General features: G+C 45.0%; 2 protein-coding genes across 3 annotated transcripts in view; one reads left to right on the top strand and one right to left on the bottom strand.

The window, feature by feature from the left end:
- The window catches only part of PDCD11 (programmed cell death 11), a 37,042-nt gene extending 20,111 nt beyond the window's left edge, over positions 1 to 16,931 (bottom strand). Inside the window, exons 1-15 of the mRNA XM_043987343.1 lie at positions 16,800 to 16,931; positions 15,205 to 15,314; positions 13,372 to 13,503; positions 12,773 to 12,940; positions 11,712 to 11,870; positions 11,432 to 11,555; positions 10,242 to 10,423; positions 8,548 to 8,655; positions 7,268 to 7,474; positions 5,801 to 5,925; positions 5,450 to 5,510; positions 4,795 to 4,941; positions 4,160 to 4,411; positions 1,462 to 1,593; positions 727 to 921 (exon numbers count right to left, since the gene is read on the bottom strand). Coding sequence (XP_043843278.1) covers positions 727 to 921; positions 1,462 to 1,593; positions 4,160 to 4,411; positions 4,795 to 4,941; positions 5,450 to 5,510; positions 5,801 to 5,925; positions 7,268 to 7,474; positions 8,548 to 8,655; positions 10,242 to 10,423; positions 11,432 to 11,555; positions 11,712 to 11,870; positions 12,773 to 12,940; positions 13,372 to 13,503; positions 15,205 to 15,306 — 2,094 coding nt within the window. The 5' untranslated portion in view covers positions 15,307 to 15,314; positions 16,800 to 16,931. The remainder of the gene's footprint in view (positions 1 to 726; positions 922 to 1,461; positions 1,594 to 4,159; positions 4,412 to 4,794; positions 4,942 to 5,449; positions 5,511 to 5,800; positions 5,926 to 7,267; positions 7,475 to 8,547; positions 8,656 to 10,241; positions 10,424 to 11,431; positions 11,556 to 11,711; positions 11,871 to 12,772; positions 12,941 to 13,371; positions 13,504 to 15,204; positions 15,315 to 16,799) is intronic.
- Positions 16,932 to 17,058: 127 nt separating this feature from the next.
- ATP5MK (ATP synthase membrane subunit k) lies at positions 17,059 to 21,370 on the top strand. Of its 2 annotated transcripts, none has more exons than XM_043988271.1 (4): positions 17,059 to 17,201; positions 19,892 to 19,987; positions 20,073 to 20,165; positions 21,245 to 21,370. In XM_043988271.1, exons 2-3 carry the CDS (start codon positions 19,901 to 19,903, stop codon positions 20,160 to 20,162), a joined length of 177 nt encoding a protein of 58 aa, XP_043844206.1. In that variant the 5' UTR covers positions 17,059 to 17,201; positions 19,892 to 19,900; the 3' UTR covers positions 20,163 to 20,165; positions 21,245 to 21,370. The 2 variants fall into 2 exon arrangements, with proteins under 2 accessions (XP_043844206.1, XP_043844207.1); XM_043988272.1 differs by lacking the exon at positions 17,059 to 17,201 and adding an exon at positions 17,214 to 17,420.
- The last annotated feature ends 207 nt before the right edge of the window (positions 21,371 to 21,577 follow it).

Here is a 21,577-nt window from a genome sequence, read left to right on the forward strand (position 1 = left end):
AACATCTCTTGTGGCTAGAATAGCCACAAGAAATTCCCTTACTACTCTCAGCACAATCCACTACTGTTTCCCCAGAGTCTTTCCCATCCTAAACCTTTCTACCACTGCCTTATTCCTCTGCTGAAAAGCAGGCTTCATATTCTTAAGAAGGGAAAGGACAGATTTCTCAATGACCCAAATCAGGACCAAACCCAGGGAAATTTTCTGGGACCTAGAGTGAAGAACATTTTATATTGAAAAGCAGCTCTGAAATCAAGGGAGAACTGGATTCCTAGAGAAAAAGGGCAGAACCGCTATGGGAAATGTCCAACTTAAATAATGCTTCAAGGAATACACACACATACACACACACACACACACACACACACACACACACACACACACACACACACACACACACACACACACACACACACACACACAGATGCTCAAACTCCTCCCAGTACTCTCCCATCCAATGCCTCAACTCTTTTAGCTCAGCATACCAGCCTTGGCCTGAAACACTCCCTTGGCCTTTCCCCATGTGATCCAGAGTCCCACGGACTAAAGGAGGAAACTGAGCTATGGACTTTTTAAAACTTTACTCTCTTCAAGTCCTATGCCCATAAACCCAGAGTTCACATTCATGGCTGACTCAAATGAAGCCCAGGACTTGGGTCTGATCAATGGTTTCCCTAATTATAAGGCCAAGGGCCCTCACCCCTCACAGACAACAGAAAAGGATACAATGTGACCACCACTGTGGCTCAAACACAAGACCTTGTGGAGGACGTCACCTGGCTGGAGCCAGTGGCAGAGCAACTGACTATTGATGACGTTGTCTGACAGGTGTGTTGTGGGAAGCAAAGCACTGATGTTGTCGGGGAGGATGGACACCTCCAATCCCTTCTCAGTCTTCTTCTTCACCTTCACGTCTACTAACTAAGAGTGCAAAAGAGAAAAAAAAATGATTACTTTCCTTGAGCAAAGATTGACCATGGCTCTGAGTTGGGGCAATTCAGAAAATCAAAAACCACCATCTGAGAAGAAATAGGCCCAAAGGGCTATAACACTGTGCCTAACTTTGGACCCAACAATACCACTACTAGGTCTGTATCCCGACAAGATCAAACCAAAAGGAAAAGGACCTCTTTGTACAAAAATATTTATAGTAATTCTTTTTGTGGTGGCAAAGAAATGGAAATCAAGGGGATGTCCATCACTTGGGGAATGGCTGAACAAGTTGTGGCATATGATTATGATGGAGTACTATTGTACTATAAGAAATGACAAGAGGGTGGTTTCAAAAAACATAAGAAGACATATAAATTAATGCAAAGTGAAGTGAAAAGAAAATGAAGATTTGGACCTGGTTTTAGCACGAAAAAGGGGAGTGACCTTCGACAAGTCCTTTTCCATCTCTATACCTCATTTTTCTCTGCTATACTAAACAAAGTAAAATGAGCTTGAAAATCCAAGTACCTGCCCAATCTTGATTGTAGCTTTCTTCTGACTCTGGGCTGGGCCTTCCGTCCCTTTGTCACTGGACAGCCTGAATGACAAGAGCATCCTCTCCTGCTCAGGCTCACTTGTCAGCACCGTGACCTTCACTACCTGGGAAGAGACCAGTATATATTAGCTGACCCGCTCTTGGGGTCTGTGTCCCCAAGAGAGGGCAGGCCCCTTCCATTACCCTACCACGAAAAAAAACCATGCAGCTTAGTTTCCAGTGCTACTCCTTGAGAACCCTCAAGACCCAGATCAGACAAAAAACAGGAAGAAAGGGAGACATGAGCTGGACAGAACTGTCACAAGACAGCTAGAGAGGAAGGAGTAAAAATGAGCACGACCCAGGGCCTCTCCCTAGTCTCACAGCATCCATGTGATAATGGTTAGCTCCAGGGGCCCCCAGGGCAGAGCAGATACTCATCTCCTCTGCCCGCTGTCACCACAGCAGTTCAATTGCCAGCTGGTGACCAGGAGGCTGGGAATTGGCTCCTGCCTCAGCACCTACTTCTTCCCTGGACCCAGAGACACAGGACTCTTCCAAACAAATATAAAGATAGTTCCTCTTCTGCTCTGGGTCACAGAATGATCTGCATCAATGGCAAGGCCTGAAGACCACTAAGTTCTCACCACTGCCCCCCTAGTCACCTAACCAAATCCCCACTGCTCCCTTATCCTTTACTGGACCCAGGATGGCCAATCTCTAGAGCTCAGGTCCCTTAGAGGCAGCATTTCACCCTGCAAGCCACTGCTGAATGTATGGAAAATACTGACTCTGCCCTGGCTTTATCAAGCCACCTGAGCAAAGCAAGACTACCTCAAACTCTGTAACCAAGCCAGTGACCACTCACCACTAGGACCTAGTTTGGAAAGAGGGCTGCAACCAATAGGCCCAAGTGGGAGCCTAGTACACCCTTCACATGCATGGGCATTGCCTGGGTGTATTATCATTCTGTGCCACCATGGAAGAGGGGAAAGACTCAGTGCTGAGCCTATAAGGATTCCATGGCCCCAAGCACTAGGTAGCCCCAACCCAGATGCCCGGTCTGATCTCCCTGCTGGCTCAATTTTTTGTTTTTTGTTTTTTGCAGGGCAATGGGGGTTAAGTGACTTGCCCAGGGTCACACAGCTGGTAAGGGTCAAGTGTCTGAGGCTGGATTTGAACTCAGGTACTCCTGAATCCAGAGCCGGTGCTTTATCCACTGCGCCACCTAACCACCCCCTGCTGACTCAATTTTTAATGTCCTGTTGCTGGTGAAAAAACAGCCCGATGACAGCCTCCATGATCACAGTACCCTAGCAGATGGGTGCTTACTTCCCCTAGGACATCCCCATTCTCATGGTTAATAAACCCAACCTCTTCCTCTGTTACTCCCCAGAATTCATAACTGCTACCCACCAAGGCAAAAATCCTCTTCCCCTGCCACCAGCACTCCCAAGCCCCTCATCGTCATTCTCCTCAGCCATGCCCACACCCAGGTCCCTCTCCTCCTCTTCACCCTGTTATGCCCTCAGGAACTCCTAGTCTGTTGTTAACAAGTCTTCCTTCATCCTAGAGCTCATATTCTTTCCATCTTCTTACACTCATGGAAATCCTTCCCCCACTTTTTAAAAAAGAAAAATTAAGTCATTCTGAACTTCTACACCAAACAGAAAAGGTAACAGGTCTGTTATATACTGCCAACTTTTTTTTTTTTAGTGAGGCAATTAGGGTTAAGTGACTTGCCTAGGGTCACACAGCTAGTAAGTGTTAAGTGTCTGAGGCCGGATTTGAACTCAGGTACTCCTGACTCCAGAGCCAGTGCTCTACACACTGCGCCACCTAGCTGCCCTGACTTTCATTTTTAAGTAGATAAGATCAATGTGTAGCTTTCAAAACTTGTTTGTCTGGCCTCCCTTCTGTATTTTTCTCCATTAAAAAAGCCTCAATGAGCCTCTTCTTTTGTTTGCCACCCCATCCTTATCCCCACTTGCCTTCCTACCCTCTCCCCCACCCCAACCAAGAAAGTCAAATGAGATAAACTGGCCGTTTCAAAAAAATATGTGCCTTATTCTGCATCCTGAAACCTGGTTTCCTCCTTTATTTATTTTAGTCGGGCATTTATCAAGTCCCTGATATCCCTGAGGCCTATATCCAATGCTTATAAGGATGATCTCATTTGATCTTCACAGCAACCCTTGGAAGGTAGGGGTTATTAATAGCCTCATTTTACAGCTGAAGAAAATGAGGCAGCTAGTGATTAAGTGACTTGGCCAGGGTTACACAGCCAAGGCTGGGCTTGAACTCAGGTCTTCAGGACTCTATGCCTGGCATTCTATCCACTGTACCCGCTTCATGGCCTCTTGAAGACCCTACATCCCTGTCCCCACCCTCTCCAGTACTGAGTGCTCCTTCTCTCAGGTTCCCTTACACAGCAGGGCAGGAAGGAAGGGCACACTTCTCACTACTCTGGACTGCTGACCCTCCCTCAAAGCTCAACTTCTCCGGAAGCCTCATCTAATTCCTCCTCAGTATGGCCCTGACCGAGAGGGGCTAGAGCCCCAGAAGGAACTAGCAGTTCTTGAGAGACCCTGCTCTGGTCAAACAGGGAGCCACGCCTCCCTCTCCTTCAGAGCAGGGGCCTCCTGAGGAGAGGCAGGGCTGCTTTCCCAGTTGCCGCTGCAGGTATTTTACCTGTCCTACATAGAAGACTTCCTCTGGGGCCAAGATGGGCTGGGCACCCAGCTCCTTCTGGGGTACCAGGCCCCTCACATCATTATAGAACTTGACAATACAACCAAAGTCCTTGATGCTGCTGATGAAACCGTGTGTCTGTAAGTCAGGCTTGGCTTCCTTGTAGCTTGTGAGAGCTGGGAGGCTGGATTCCACCAGGGACTTTTTCAAAGTCATTAGCAGTTTCTTGTTCTCGGGGTCACACAACAGAACCTGGGAAGGCAGGATGGTCAACTATCAGCTAAAGGTGAAGACCACAAAGAACTGGCCCCACCTCCCTTGACCCCAGTTATTCCCCTAGATCCTATGCATACTCTCCCTCTAGAGGGATTCTCAGCTCAGCTGCCTGCTGAATGAAAATCCAGGAAGTACTGGCGTCTTCTCAAAACTCACCTCTTCCAGGAAGCCATCCCAGACTAGCCCTCCAGCAACATTTGCTGCTGAACATATTTTTCCTGGTTTGTGTTTAGCTATTTTTGCATGTGAGGATCTAACATCTGGCAGAGGGCTACAATTCTCAATGCAAGGCTATATCTGCCCACTGGGCCCTATCAATCCCCTACAACAAAAAGCCAGCTTGGCTCAGCAAGTCTTACCCGGCACTTGACCTCATCTTGGATGTGATACTTCTTCTGAGGATGCCGGATCTGGACATCAGCCAAGTGCAAGGTAGGCACCAGGCCCTTGATTTGATCAGTCACCTTCACGATCACCCCATAGGATCTTAGTGCAAACACTTTGCCCTAGGGGGAAGAACAGAAAGCATCACCATGAGGACTCCAAACAGGGCTTCCCCTTCTTCCTCACCACCAAGGAAGAGCCCATGTCCTTAAGCTCTAACCTCCCATGCCCCAGAGGCAATCACCAGACACAGAGCACACAACCTCCTCATTTGCCCTGTGTCTTCACACATTATAGCTCTCCACTTGGCACGTGTGTCCCTCTGGAGACTTGTGAGCTACAAGTTCCATGGAGGACAGGGACCACATGTTTCCTTGCAGAGTACGTGAGCTGCCCACAAATATGACAACAGCCTTCTTGCTGACACTTTTATTCCCCACTTCAAGGATGACCCAGTCTAACACTCATCCTTAAATAGGGTCCTTCTGACTTAGCCATATGGAGGTAAGAGCTAACCATGACACTCAGAGCAGGCAGCTCTGAGGAGTGACCACGTTACTGGGGATACCTGAATGCCTAAGTGTGGGGGCTGCCTCTGCTGGCTGGACTACCTGGGTGTGGAGGGCTCACCTTGACTATCTGCCCTGGGTGGAGGTCATGATATCTCAGGAATGGGGCTTCGATGATACTCCTGGGACAAACGGGAAAAATAGAATCAAACAGTGGCAGAGGCTGGAGTGGCCAACAGTTCCCATACTGACAGGAAGAAAAACCCACATCAAATGACTTGTATGGAAAGTGACATTCATGATGGTCTCTTGCTATGGTACATGTTGTAATGCTGTGCACACACATACACTCTCGAACACTCACAAACTCTCGAGCACGAGCACATGCATGCATGCATACACACACACACACACACACGCACACACACACACACACACACACACACACACACACACACACACACACACTTACGTTTTCAAAGACAACAAAGCCAGATCATCCATTGGGCTGAAATCAATAACCCGACACTTGTGCAGATTTCCAGGCTTAAACTTCTCTGGCTTAAAAGACTTCTCAGTCTGGGAGAGGTGCATGATCTACATATATAAAGTACAATTATAAGAGGAGACTGAGAGACATTCAGCTAATCCAGAAACACAGTAGATGGATTTCAAAGAGCTCTGGTGAGCCTCAGGACACTGACAGGAAACCATCGAGTGAGTTTTTTCCTAGTCTATTTGCACTCCTCCTCTGACAAATGAATAGCACCAGAGTGATAGTGCATTGTGAGGAGGGCAAGCTGGACAAGGCTGAAACCTCTCTAAGGCCAGCTGGGCCTCAACATCCACAAACGGATGACAATTAGGAGTGATGAACAGCCTTTCAAGAAGCCAGCCCAATGCCATGCTTCTGAAAAGGAATCCCTAACATGTGCCCACATAATAGATAATAACTGAGCCAAGAATGCAAACTGGAATGTGACTTCATTAAACATGTGCACAGGCAGAAAACAACAGGACATTTGGGAACACTCCTAAAGCAAAAAAAGCAGCTAGTGAACAGGACACCAGGGCTCGAGTCACTGTTTACAACACTGGACAGTTTCACTGTTTATAAGAGGATGGAAGTATACCCAGTTGTCTGACAAAAAAGCTCTTCTTTCCAAAAAGAAACCTTTGTACCCATCCTGCATGCCTCTTTGTTCTTTCTCTACTTTAGCATCAGGACAACCAAACCAGAAACGATTGGGGCAACAGGCTGACCTATGTGGCCTCTGATTCTCCAAAGGTGTGAGAGTACACACTTGCCAGCAAAGTGCTCTCAAAAAAACAAAGATGAATGGCACGGACTCAATATCTTCTACCAGTGGCTAGAGGTCCCAGGGCAGCAAATGCTGGATCACCCAGAACCACATACAATTAATAACTTCCTAACAACACTAGAACAGGCTACCTCATTTAGTATTGAATTACCCATCACAAGAGTTAATCGAATAGAGGCTAGATGAGGTTTTTGGAAAGCAACTTCATGCTTCAGGAAGGTGTTGGGGTAAATAACTTTTAAAACCTTTCCAGGACCCGAAGTGCAGGCAGCTTCCTAGATAACATGCTATATCAATAGCAAAGAAGTATAAACTTAAATATATATAGTAATATTGTTATATTATTATATGTAATTACACATTATATATAGAATATATTAGACATACATATATCACACATATGTTACTTTATATATGTGTTTCTGGAAACCCAAGTAAATCCCTTCAATCAAGGCAAATAGTAACACTCTAGAAAAGTTGTAGATTCAAGGACCACCCAACCAACATCCTCTGTGGATTTCCTGAAGTAGAGCAAGACAATTCCACAGAGGTATGAGAGGAAGCAGGTGTCCCATCCACCCTTCTAGTGATAATGGGCCCATGCCCTCCCTCCTCACCCTAGCATAGGCCAGAGACCCATCCTTCAGCCTGAAGGTGGCACCAGCCTTTGCATAGAAGCCCTGGACAGGCACGTCATTCAACACAGCTCCAATGAGATGGTGGCAGAGACGAGTGATGGGGCGACCGGCTTGCAGGAAGGAAGAGTGCAATGTTAGTCGGACAGACTTGGTACGTGGATGAACTGAGAGGATACAGGCCCTCACCTGTGAGGAGGATCAAGGAAAAAGGTGCATTAAACAAGAAAGGAAGCGTGGCAGATCAAGCATCCTAGACCAGACCTTTCAGAGACGCAAACTCTCAATGTCCCTACCTGTAACAAATACATCAACTATCTGTGCAATCCCATAGGGCATTACTCTGCTTGCATGGCCTCAATCTATCCATCCACATCTCAACTCCGAGATGTCAAGAACCACAATTGACTAAGCTGCCATCCCCAGGTAATGAGATGTTTCATCAGGGCTTTGTGACAGTAACTGGCATTAATATCTACAGCTCAGGAATATCATAATCACACCAGTCATTCCCCACATACAAAAAGGACAGTGTTGGTGCTTTGGTCACTGGTAATCTCTGCTGAAGCCTCAGGTAATTACAGAGGCAGCATATTCAGGACCCAACGACCATAATTGGGAAGAACAACTAATCCATTAACTAATTAGGGCTCCTTCTAACACACTCCATAAACTGTAACATATACCATAGATGAGAGTTCCTACTAGAACTGGAGACAACAATGTTAAGTTAAAATAATAGATTTGGCCTCAATTACAACTGCCACAATGGCAAACAGTTCAGAAAGTATGGCTTCCTGCTAGGAATCTTAAAAGCTATAGAATTCAAACCCCCCAAATTTCTGAATCCAACAAATCACTCCATGATAAAAGGAATGCAAACAAAATTGAGGCAGGTAGGTAGCATGGTGGATAAACCCCAGTATTTCAAATCAGGAAGCCCTGAGTTCAAATCCTACCTCAGACGCTTGCTAGGTGTGTGGACCCTGGGCAAGGTGCTTTACCTCACCCAAATCTCAGGTTCCTTAATGAGGGTGATGATGCGCCTACCTCACATTGTTATTGTGAGGAGCAAATGATAGATGTAAAATACAATACGAATACTATTATTAACTTTTGTAACAGTTCTTCTTTTTTTAAATTCAGCAGGATAAAGACAAGGGACCTCTGGCCATGAAAGCTCTAATTATTTATGGAATGGTCATCTGACCCTAGCATAGTGAGGCAGGAGGCAACTGGGGACAGGGTCTGGTAATTCTTACCATTTGGGTTTGAAAGTAATGTCCTGTCTTTTTAGAATCCAAGTGCATAAAGTCAACCAGTCCAGTGAAGGAAGAGAGGAAGCTTAGGGTGAGACCATGAGGGGTCACCTGCAAAGAGAAGGAACAGCAGGCTGAGGCATATCCTAGGTTTCACTTCATAAATCAGCCAAAGTGATGAAAAACAGCAGGAGTTAATGCTAGAGGAGTTATATGAAAACGGGTGTGCCAATATCTGGTTGGCGGAAACCATTGGAGAAGACAACTTGAATTTACACAAGAAAAGTCACTAATGAGTTCATCCTTTTAACCCAACCATCCCACAGCTGGACAGAAAGGTAGTTAATTACAAAAAGTTCTCATGTGAAAAAAAGTTCATAGCCATAATACTCTGTAGGAGCAAAAACATCATTTAAAAAAAGGGAAGTTCAGCAATTTGGGAATGTGTGAAATGCTATATAAATTTCAGGGAACAGTAGTTTACTTTATAATGAATATAAGAAATCCAGAGCAATATGGGAAAATTTATATGAAACAGAGAGCAAAGGCAACAGAACCAAGAAAACATTCACAAAGGCAATAACCTAAATGGGAATGACACTGGAATACCACCACACTCATATGAATACAATGACCTCTCTTGGTCCTAGAGAAAAATGGATAAAATATATCTATGTCCTCTCTCAGTAGAGGCAGGAGACTGTAGGTACATAATGTTGCATATAGTGTCTGACTTACTTTGCCATTTGGAATTTACTCAAATGTTACTTTGTTAAAAGGAAGAATTCAGAGGGAGCAGGATACATAGGGAAATGATTTTAATGTTTTGATAAAAAGAATAAATAAAAGCTATTAACAGGGAGTAGGAAGAGGAGAGCATCTTCTAGAGGAGACCCATCCCTCCTCTAAAAAGGAGTTTTTAAACTTTTTTTGTGTCATCAACCTTTTGGAAAGTCCAGTGAAGCCCCTTCTCAGAATATTTTTAAATGAATAAAATAAAATATATAGGAATTAAAAAGAAACCAGTTATACTGAAATCCAGTTATCAAAGTGTTTTTAAAAAACACCAGGGGGGCAGCTAGATGGCGCAGTGGTTAAAGCACCGGCCCTGGATTCAGGAGTACCTGAGTTCAAAATCCGGCCTCAGACACTTGACACTTACTAGCTGTGTGACCATGGGCAAGTCACTTAACCCCCATTGCCTAAAAAAAAAAAACACCACCACCACCAAGTTCACAAACTCCAGTTATGACAGTATGTTTCTCTCCTAGAGTTTTCTACACTTAGAGCTAGAAATTCCCCAAGAGGTTATCAAGTCCAATCCTCTCATTTCACAGATAAGGAAACTGAGGCCTACAGGTTAAATGACTTCCCCCTCCCAGACTGCACCCTCCCTCCTGGAAGGGTAACAGTGTGAGCACCACGCCCAAACACTGGTCCTCTCCTTGGGACTATAAACTCCATCCATTACCAGGATCCCATGTGGAAGATGCTCTAGGAGGCCCCTGTTCTGATGACTCAGCCCCACTTTAAGAGAGTTCCCAGTCTAACAGGGGAATGAACTTTGCTATACAACCACAGAAAGTACTTCGGAACAGAATGCCCAACCAGGAAAGTGAACTGTGCGAGACTAATAGCCTGACCAATACCATGTGGGGCTTAGATCAGTTTTGGTGAGCTGGTGTCTCACAGCTTACCTTCTGTACCTGCGCTTTAACCACCAGCCCTGGTAACATGTTATCCAGTGTCCAGTTTTGCTCCTCTGTAGCAATGGCTGCAGAAACCTCTGACTGTAGAGTGGACAGACGGACACTCCCTCCATTGCCTTTCACTTCTTCAATGAGGCAGTTCAGATACTGGCCCACATGCAGTTTAGTACCTGAAAGTGAAAAGCAATCCTCAACGAGGAGAACCTTCCCTATAAGTCACTCCGACCTAATCTAGCCCCTAGATTAGGGGCTGTTCATCTGCCAGAAAAATCCAGTTGCCAGGGCCCAGTTACCATCCCTGGTCTACCTCAGAGGAGAAAGTTTATTTCCAATCAATTAAGCCACATTTATTAAGGGCATTCTAGGTTATCAGGCGCAGTGCTGGGCAGTGGCTACCTTTAAAAATCCCACATTCACAGTGGATTTCATTCATACCATAGAATTCCCTAGGACTGAGCTTTAGAATCAAAACTGTTCCATGAGAATGAGGCCCATAGGCTGACGTCTGAACCAAATCTACCCACAGGAGGCCAGGTGAGCCAGAAATTCTAAAAGAAGACATCTCGGTAGGAACACCACAACCCTGTCCACGCCATTCCCTCTCTCCACCTCGAAGCCTGTGCCTTCTTCAAGACCAGGCTCCATGATATCTCCCCAGTCAACTTTCCCTGACTCTCCCAGTCACAAATGAGCCTCCCTTCTCCTGACCTTGCATGGCACCAAATGCTTCCCCGTGAGCTTCCATTCTGCCCTGCTGCTAATGTGCAGTAACTTCCCCTGCGTGACTGTAGGTGCCTTTAATATTTAACAGGCCCTTCATCCTCCAGCCTCTGGCAGGTGCGAACACGTAAGACAAAGTGCAGCCCCTAGAACAGTGCTTTCCCCATAGTAAGTACTTAATAAATGTCGATGGATTAGTCCACATTCCAGCTGACCTGGGTAAGACCCTGCTAACCCCTTTCTTTCTAATCCATTCTGTAAAACAAGCAGTCTTCACCCAGCCCCGTCTACTTGATGGATAGCCTGTGAAATCATCGGCCTTTTACAGTTACCACAATGGGGGCCTATGAAGCCTCTTTACACAAGCGATCTTTAAAAATGGAGCTAAATACACACATGCTGCACACAACACACCCTGAAGCTGCCCTTGCCCCCCACTCTCTTGTCTCCCCTCTCACCTTTGTTCTTCTGTTTGATGTACTCCTGATCTTTCTGCCAAGGTAGGAAGGCTTTGGTACCACCCACACCAATATCCACCAGGTAACCATGGTCTTCCACGCTGTGTACTGCCCCTGTGAGCAGCTAGAAGAGAAGGAAACAACATGTGCAGACAAGCCCGGCACCTGCCTTTCTCACACATGCATCTTCTCCCCAGCCTGGCTTCTCAGCTCCTAATTCAGCCACATTCATGCAGGGCACAGGGAAGGGGCCTGCTGCTTTCAATCCCAGACCACATACCATGCCTGGCTTCAGGGATGCAGAGCTGAGCACTCCGTTAACATCCTTGGGGTTCAGGGACAGTTTGATGCTCTTCTTCTGTGAGGCAGACTTCAGGCTGCTGACAGCACAGCGTACCAGCATCCCTGGCTGGAATAACTTGGACAAGGGAGCCAGGTCCTGCACAATGAAGACAAAAGAGATCAGCTACCAGGCACATTTTCCTGAACCAAGTTGGGAAACCCTTGGTCCTGCTTTCTCTCATGTGTTCAGAACAACCTGCTGTCAATCTTGCTCTATCTTGCAAGAAAAGTGACTGAGGATCTGCCCAAGAGAAGTGTCTGTACCAGAGTTCTCAAAAGCACCACTGAATGGGCAAACAGAGATGTCACAGAGGAGTTAGGTTAGCTTCCCGCCTAAGACCAGGCTGCACACCAGAGGGCAATATAACAGCTAAGCTGCTTATTCAACAGGTAAGTTGAAGAAAGGCAAAATATCCACCAATCCAGGAAAGACCTCTCCAGATAGCTAATAATAAAGAGTAATGCAAATTAAATCAACTCGAGGGTTTCATCTCATACCCATCAGACTGTTCAAATATTGGAGGGGCTGTGGGAAAATGGGCAGGAAATGTGCTTTTGCCCTTCTCTGCATCCCCAGTATGAGCACAGTGCGTGGGATGTGGAAAGCACTTTGTGAACACCTGCTGACTAGTTCACTTACTTGTATGAGCAGATACAGAATGAAACAAGCAGAACCCCAAAACTAACTTACATGATGATCACAACATAAAAGAAAACCAGTGAAAGACTTCAGAACTCCAGTCAATGAAGTGACCAATTGTGAATTCTGAAGATGTATGGAAGTGGATTTGAGGGATCGTTATTATTATTATTATTATTATTATTCCTTTACTCTGAATTCTCTTAACGGAAGACTTTCAAATTAGTATTTCGAGAGCAGTCATACATTCAAATGCTCTGTAATAAGCTCCCAACCTACCCAGGACTAGAGAGAAATACTGTTCTTCCCCCACCCCCTTCCCCACTCTACAACAGTCCCAGAGCTGGGGTCCCCCTTACCTTCAGGGGCTCCTCCTGATCCACCTGTTCATTCAGCTTCTTGGTATAGGCATCGCAGATACTGGTTGCTTGCACATATCCCCAGAGGCCATTAGGCAGACTGATCACAAGCTCCAGATTATTCACCTCTTTCACACAGCCCAGGAGCCGCATTCCCTCACTCAGAGTCTGGAAAAACAGAAAATGAAGTGCCTCATTAGGGTGGGGGTAAGGTAGGATACAACACTGGGTCTGGAGACCCTATATTTAGTCCCAGCTTTGTCACTAACTAGCTGTGACCATGGGTCTTTCCCTCTCTGGACCTCAGTTTCCCCACTGGTAAAACAAGGTAACTGGACTAGATGACCTCTAAAATCCTTTCTTTCTCTAACATTCTGTCACTCCACCAAAAAAAACCAAACACAAAACCCTGGCATTTTAGTACATGAGAAAGGTCAAGGACATCTCCATTTGCTTCATAAACCTTACCCGGTAATGTAACTGAATTCTGGGCAGGACAGCTGCAGATGCAACTGGAGCCATTGGCAGGGGACAGGGACCTAACAATTCAGTAGCAAAGAGTGTGAAGAAGGTAGCCTGCTGGTCACTGGCAAACAAACCTCAATGCTGAGTATCCCATACTGCTCTGCTTCAGATTTGCTGGGCTCTTTCTTTTCTGCTTTTGGCCTTTTATTTTTAGCAGCTTGTTCTTGGCTCCTTTTTCTTTTGCGGGATCCTTCCTCTGTAGGAATCTAGAAGAAATCCCCACAGAGACCCAGAGAAGTCAGGGAAAAGAGAACATAATGCAATTCCCAACTTTTCCCTCTGATGGCAGCTCATTTAGCTACCCCAATTCTTGAACCATAAGCCCAGGCTCTTCATAGTGCAGCCTCACCAAGTGCTCCACTCTCCCTGCCCAAGACAAAGACCTATATACCCTCTCCTTGTCCACACATTAAGTCATCTTTCCTAATGTTGTTGAAGCCTGGCCCTCAACAAGTTCCTACCCAGCTCAAAGACCTTCAGGGATTCTCCATTATCTCCTTAGCCCTCCTCTAAAACCTGGCTCCAACCTATATTCCTTCCTTCCCTCTTACAATAGCCCCCTCCCCCCCCGCCCCTTCTGTGTCCTCTGAGCTACAGGTCCAGGCATCTCTGTCTTTAACAATGCAGTTATGCTCCTCCTTTCATTTCTGCCTGGAGACCCACCTCAAATGCCACCTCTTCCAAGAAACCTTCCTGGCCTGCCTGTCAGAAGGGTGACTCTCTCTTCTGAACTTTAAAGCACTGTCTTCTCTGTACCATCCTTATGGCACTTTTCATATGCTTCCCCCTGTTACACCTAATTTGCCCACATTTTATTTCCTACTGGACTATGGTGCTTGATGGCAGGACCACGTCTTGTTTGTCTTCCCAGCTTTTATATTACCAAGCACAAGTACTGGATGCAACAAGCATTCAGGGCCAGTCTGTGAAGACTGGAGTCTAGAGTTATGCTATCAAGCAATCAAAAATATTTACTAAGTGCCTTCCTACTATGTTATCAGGTACCTTGCTGGGCACTGGGATATGAAGTTTAGGTGCACAAATAAATATATACAGAACAGCTACAAAAAAAGCTAAGGGAAACTGGGGAGTGGGAGGGATCAAAAAGGTCTTCATGTAAATAGTGGCACTTGGAGCAGAATTTGAAGGAAACAAAGAATTCTAGGAGTTGGAAGTTAGGAAAGAATGGATTCTAGGCATGGGGAGATTGGAAGCAGCCATAGTAAAGGTAAAGAGACAGGAGATAGAGTACCCTGTGTGGCGTGTTTAGCTGGATGGCTGATTAAGAGAAAGAGAGCCACATATCCTAAGGGTGGAAGATAGCTTAGAGTCAGGTTGTACCGGGCTTTCAAAGCCAGAGTATCTCATACTTGATCCTACAGGTACCAGACAGGGGAGCGACATGATCAGAACTGGACTTCAGGAAAAACACCATGGCAGCTGTATGTAGGCTGTACTGGAGAGAGGGTAGTCTTAGGCAAGGATGTAGAGCAGACATAGATTAGACGGTCACCCCCAAGACCCTCTTTTAGTTTCCCCTAAACTCATCTCAAAAAAAGCCAGAAGTCTCACTTCACTTAATCCCTCTCCTTCACCAAAAGAGCACCAGGGTGCCTTACCTGGAGACTCACAAAGATGTGAAACTAAGGTATGAGATAAATCCTGAGCCTCTAGTGTGAGTAACCTACTACTGGATGCTCTCTTTAGAGGAATCTCTCTGTCTCTCTCTCTCTCTCTCTCTCTCACACACACACACACACACACACACACACACACACACACACACACACACACATATGCATATATATACATTTTAGAAAGTGGCCCATTCTAAAGTTCAGTCTTCTTAAGACCCATAGAGTCAAACTGTCATTGGCTGTTCCTGGCCACACATGCACCCAACTTACATCAAATAAGTTATCACGTTCAATTGGCTGCTGGGGAGCCTTTTCTGGATTCACCTTCTTCTTTGAACCCCCTCGAGGGAAGCTGTCTTCCTGGGACGCCATGTTAGTTTCTTAAAGAAAAAAAGGCAATAAATGACAGTGAAATGTAACGAGCCTCTTAAGCATCACTGGGCCAAGGAAAGAACAGCTAAGTCTCAGACGTTCTGGATTGCAGGCCCTAAACAACCCAACATTTTGAAAACCATTGTTTTTATAAGGAAAACAGAAGGCCACAGATCCTTGATCAACTGCAGCTGCTTGATGCCCCAGCCCCTCACAAACACCCATTTCTGAAGAGCCACCACCAATGCTACTCCCATGTTAACAACAGAACTCAAAGGATCACTTTCTAACAGTTACAGGCAAAATAAAAGGACCTCCCAGGAAGTCGGGTATAGCAATAGAGGTGCACTAATGTGATCAGTTCATACAAGTCTACTGGAGGGTTCCCTCCTGACTGCTCAACTAGATATCTATCTCTTAGGAAGAAGATTCAAACACTTACTAGTTATATGACTATCAAGACTGGATGGAATTCAGTCTAAACAAAGAACTAACCTTAAGACAGTGTGCTAGCTTATTTACTCTCTCAGTTTCTTCATCTGTAAACGGGAGAGAGTACTCCCTCATGGGGTGGTTGCACTTTAAGATGTACTGGTCTGGGGGCAGCTAGGTGGCGCAGTGGAGAGAGCACCGGCCCTGGAGTCAGGAGTACCTGAGTTCAAATCCGGCCTCAGACACTTAACACTTACTAGCTGTGTGACCCTGGGCAAGTCACTTAACCCCAACTGCCTCACTTAAAAAAAAAAAGTTAAAAAAAAAAAAAAGATGTACTGGTCTGTCTTGTCAGACTCTGGTCCATGGGGTTTTCTTGGCAAAGATACGGAAGTGGTTTGCCATTTCCTTCTCCAGTGGATCCTTTTGTCAGGCAATCGGAGGTTAAGTGACTGGCCCACGGTCACATACCTAGAAAGTGTCTGAGGCCAGATTTGAACTTGGGTCTTCCTAACTCCAGGCCCCGTGCTCTTTCTACTGAGACATCTACCTGTTTTAAAAGTTACAACGGACCAGATAGTGTGTCCGGATTGGGGGAAGCCTCCACAAAGTCGGGATCAAGTCAGACCTAAACTAGACCTTCAGAGAACAACAACCATCTCTCTAGCCTCCAGGACCTTCAGCAAAGTGTCAGTTTGCCCATAGAAACAGAAAGCATTAATACTTTCAGACACCTTAGGAAAACCATGCAATCTAAATATTTTTTACAACATGGGCACCCTCAGCAGGCTGGTAAAGCTTATGGACCCTAGCCCAGGGTAATGGTTTTAAATGCGCAAAATGTACTATAACAAAAGAAACCAATTACGTTGAAACAGTTATCAAAATTTAAAAATCAAGCCCACAGACCGAGCTGGGTTAAGAACTCCCTACCTGGTACAACTCTTCCTTTTGTAAATAAGGAAAACTGAGGCCCGGGGGAGGGAAACTCGAGATGCCACACTCCGCCGCGAGCAGAGCCTAGACCCCGCTCTCTTTCCAACGCACGCATCTTCCCTTACCTGTTCCAGGAGCTGGCGTCCAGAAAGGCGGGTGGGGGAGAAACGGCCAGAGAGGGGAGGCCGGAAGAAAACTGCCGAGCCACGGTTTTTTCAGCGCAGACCCACGTGGATGAACACCCGAAGAAGCACTTCCGGGAGTAAATCGCCGTCGGAAACTACTTCCGCTCGTTCCCAGGTGAAGGGGAACGCGCCGGATCGGGGGAGGAAGGAGGAGGGAGGGGGAGGGAAATCAACGACGGAAGGACAGAGGCGTTGCAATTCCAACCAATCAGCGACGAGGTTCGCGTTCCTTTCGCCCTATTAGCAGACGCCGGGAGGGAAAGGCAGGCTCTTCCGGGTCGGGGTTGGGGGCGGTGGCAGCGGACAGTGAAGGACAGCGGCTGCGGCGGATTCTACAGTCGGGTGAGTAAATTGCGGAGGATCTCGGACCGCTAACCCGTTCTTCCGAGCTCCTCATATGGCGAATGGCGGACTCAGCCTCTTCGGGACCCGGAGTACCGCGGAGTCCGCTGGGGCGATTTAATGGCTGAGTCCCTCGCGCGACGGAGGCCGAGGCTGGCAGACGGGAGGGGGCCTGGAGGGGAGTGAGAAGGAAGGAAGGAAGGAAGGATTGAGGCAGGGGTGAGGAGTGGGATCCTGTCTGAACAACTTCTCTTGGCCTGGCCTCTAGTCTTTATTTCCTTATTCAGTTGGTTTCCTACCATGTTTATAAAAACGTGCACCCCTCTTCCCCACCCCCACCCCCTTTCTTTTCATTAAAGCATACTGGAAAAAAGAAAGGGAGGGGGAGAGAGGGGTGGGAAGGGAGAGGGAAAGAGGGAGCAGAAGCCCCAGAAAATGGAGCAGGGACAGGTGGTGAAGAAATCGGGGTCAATAGGAAAAAATGAGGCAAGACTAAGAATCATGGGGTGTCAGAGCTGAGGGGAACCCTAGAAATAAACGTTCTATAGTCTAATGGCAAGGGGAAAAAAAGTGACGAGGCCTCGGTCACGTGGTACTCCGGTATCAAAAAACGAGATAGACGGAGGATCAGGAGTGAATAGGGAGTAAAGGACCAAACCAGCAATTTCACCTTTGGAAGCCAAGAGCTATGGAGTACAGGGGACTAGGAGAGAGAGTGAAAGTCAACAAGTCAAATGCTAATAAGTGCAAGGTATTTTGGAGAATATGAGGCAGCCAGCATAGAGCATGGAAAATTGGTCTCTGACACCTAGAATATATCGGTTCAAGGCCTGCCTCTGACACATTCTGGCAACCTGACCCTGGGCAGGTCACTTAATCTCTCAGTTACAGGGAAGGTGATGACCTGCCTTGGTGGAGGAAGTCTCCCAACTTGAGAGTTGCTTATACCACTGGAATCACAGGTCAAGTTTCTCTCTACTTTGGAAGATTCAAAAATATAAGATGGACTTCCTGTGCCCGAAGAAGCACAAAACAAGTCAACCATTAAAAAAAAGAAGAGATTTGACATGGCTGTAGTTGATTAGTCTTAGATTTAGAGCTGGAAGGGACTACATTATCCTCAGACCCTTTAGCTTTACCCTTAACAAAATATTTAAAAAGAACATTAGCCACAGCACAGCAATAGATAGGGTCCCCAATAACTTGAAAATATATTGTACAAGCTGTTACAGATTTTAGTTTGGTAATCAGGTTGTACAGTTATCCTAAAATCTTTAGCAGAGGCAGGATTAGAAACTTTACCTCCTTATTTTGTTACTGCTATGTCATTTTAAAGGCAGATTGCAGTGGTGCTTTGGCAGGAGTATTATATTTGGAGGCAGAAAACATATGTTTTAGTCCCTCTCTTGCCATTAATAAGCTTTATGACTTTGAACAAGTTGTATAAATTCTCTTTGCTTGTTTTTTCAAACATAAAATAATAACAATAATAACTATAATGCTCTAAGGTTTTTAATTCACTCTGCACAAAGTTATCTCTTAGGGGGCAGCTAGGTGGCGCAGTAGATAAAGCACCTGCCCTGGATTCAGGAAGACCTGAGTTCAAGTTCTCTCTTAATTTCAGTCAGGTCTCACTTTTCATGACCCTATTTGGGGTTTTCTTGGCAAAGATACTAGAGTAGTTTGCCCTATCTTTCTCCAGTGCATTTTACAGATGAGGAAACTGAAGCAAACAAGATTCAGGGATTTGCCCAGGCTCACACAGCTAGGAAGTGTCTGAGGTCAAATTGGAACTCAGGTCTTCTTAATGGCTAGGCCCAGTACTCTACTGAGCCATCTAGCTGCCTTAATCACTAGGGTAGGTGATGTTATCTCTCAGCTTCAGCTGAGAGAGACTTGCCCAGGGTCACACTCTATTAAGCAAAGTATCTGAGGCTAGGGATAGGAACTGACTACCTTATAGGACTGTTGTAAAGATCAAATAAACAAGTTATTTAATAGTAAGTAGTTTCGGGCCAGGGATTTGCTGAGTGCTGAAGATGCAAAGAAAGGCAAAAACAGCAATATGCAAACAATTATAAACAGGAGGAAATTTATGTAAAGTGCTTTATATAAATCATGAAGTACTATAAAGACGTGAGCTCTTATTGTTTGGATTGTAATGTCCTCTCCCACTAACCCCCCATCACCCACGCCCACCCCCAAAAGTTATAGGTAGACCAATGCTAGGACTTCAGATAGTGGGAGAGGCAAAGCAGCAATGTATAGAGGGCTGGATTGGAACCAGTGAGATGTGTTCTAATCCCCATTCATCAGGGACAAGTCACCTAACTGTCACTGTGCCAATTTTCTAATTTGTATAGTGCTTTGCACACTTTAAAGTGCTATGTAAATGTTAGATGTCCAATATACCAGATAGGATGAAGATGCTATTCATTTAATTGCTGCATTCTATTACATTGCAATAAATGCAACTTTTGGGTGGGGGCAGGGCAATGAGGGGTAAGTGACATGCCCAGGGTCACACAGCTAGTAAGTGTCAAGTGTCTGAGGCCTGATTTGAACTCAGGTCCTCCTGAACCCAGGGCTGGTGCTTTATCCACTGCGCCACCTAGCTACCCCCAACTTTTTTTTCTCAAATCAAACTATAGCCAAACCAATTAATTGTTGGGTTTTTCTTCTTATTTAAGGTTTCAATTATGGCAGGTCCAGAATCTGACAGTCAGTATCAATTCACTGGTTTTAAGAAATACTTCAATTCATACACCCTTAATGGCAGAAAGAATGTAAGTACTTGTTGATGATATTTTGGGCAATCCTATTTTAAGATAATTTTGATGTAACATTGCTTTTCTGGTTGATTTTATTCAGTATGTGCTGGCCACTTATGGAGGAATCGCGTTGCTCATACTTTACTTCAAGACAAGGTCTAAAAAAACTCCAGCTGTGAAAGCAACATAAATGGTAAGATAATGACCTGGTGTGTAAAAAACATTTAACTGAGCAGCACAAATTCCGTTTTGGATCCTGAGTTACTTTGCTTAAAGGTTTTCTGGAGTTTAAAGTCTGTTTGTAGGTTTAGAGGTGAAAAGTACCTTTGATTAAAAAAAGAGAGAGAATATTACTATTTCGGGGGCAGCTTTCTTCTCTTAGCATTTTGGGTATTTTTAAGGCATAGAGAAATTTGAGTTTCAATTCATTTGCATATTTGAAAAAATATTCTCTTAGAACATTAAACATTTCTTTGTTCTTTACCACTATTAACCTAAAGTTTTCTGGTAAATTCTCAAATTAGTTTTTATACACTATAAAAATTGATGCCCTGGGGGTAGGTAGGTGGCACAGTAGATAAAGCACCAGCCCTGGATTCAGGAAGACCTGAATTCAAATCAGGCCTCAGACACTTGACACTTCCTAGCTGTGTGACCCTGGGCAAGTCACTTAACCCTCATTGCTCCCCTCCCCCCCCAAATTGCTGCCCTAAAACATGTAATTTATCATAGTTTGGAGCATGTGTTTCTGTTCTCAACTAAATAGTCCCCTGGCTGTTTGCATAGTAACAATGATAAAGTTCTATAGCAATTATATTTTAACAAATGCATTGATTAAAAAGGACAGGCACTTTGTTAGATGGTAATAAACATGTTCCTTTCTTGGGACACTTTATCCTTTCGAGTCCATTTCAAATAGCACCTCCTCCACGAGGCCAACCTTCCCCATCCTCTGTATTAACTTCACAATCTCTTCCCTCCAAAACTTAGCTTATATTTTGCTTGCACTTCTCGGGAACTTATGTATTTTGTATTATATGTATCAAATCCTCCCAATAGACCTTAAACTTCATAAGGGCAGGTACTATGCTGTATCTTTCCTAAAGGTTAGCGTAGTATTCTGTTCACACTAGGTGTTTAATAAATGTTTATTAATGAAATTGATTCAGCTTAACATGTCCTTTTTCCATGGCTCAAATGCTTAACAAATGTTTGGCTTTAAATCAGTATATATATATATTCACATTTATGTTTTGGTTTTTGCTTTTATAGGAGTCCAGTATGTGTGTGTGTGTGTATGTGTATACTTTGTCCATCATCAAGTTCCCTGGCTGGAGGACCTGCTGTCAACTTAGCATGTGATCTATAGTTCTTGAAATAAAACATGAACTCAGAAAAGTTGGCTTGTTTTTATTTACAAGGTATCAAAAATATAAAAACTGTACAAAATACAACAAAGGCAGAAAACTGGCAGTGACTTGTCTGTCTGAATCTGCTTTTAGTTTCCCAAAGCAAGGCTCTGTATTGGAGGTAAGCAACTGAAATGTCTGCATTTGACTTCAAGTTTATTATATTTTGTAGTTCAGCTAACTAAAACCAAAGTTT

This window comes from Dromiciops gliroides, chromosome 2 (assembly GCF_019393635.1).
Source record: "Dromiciops gliroides isolate mDroGli1 chromosome 2, mDroGli1.pri, whole genome shotgun sequence".
NCBI classification, from domain to species: Eukaryota; Metazoa; Chordata; class Mammalia; order Microbiotheria; family Microbiotheriidae; genus Dromiciops; species Dromiciops gliroides.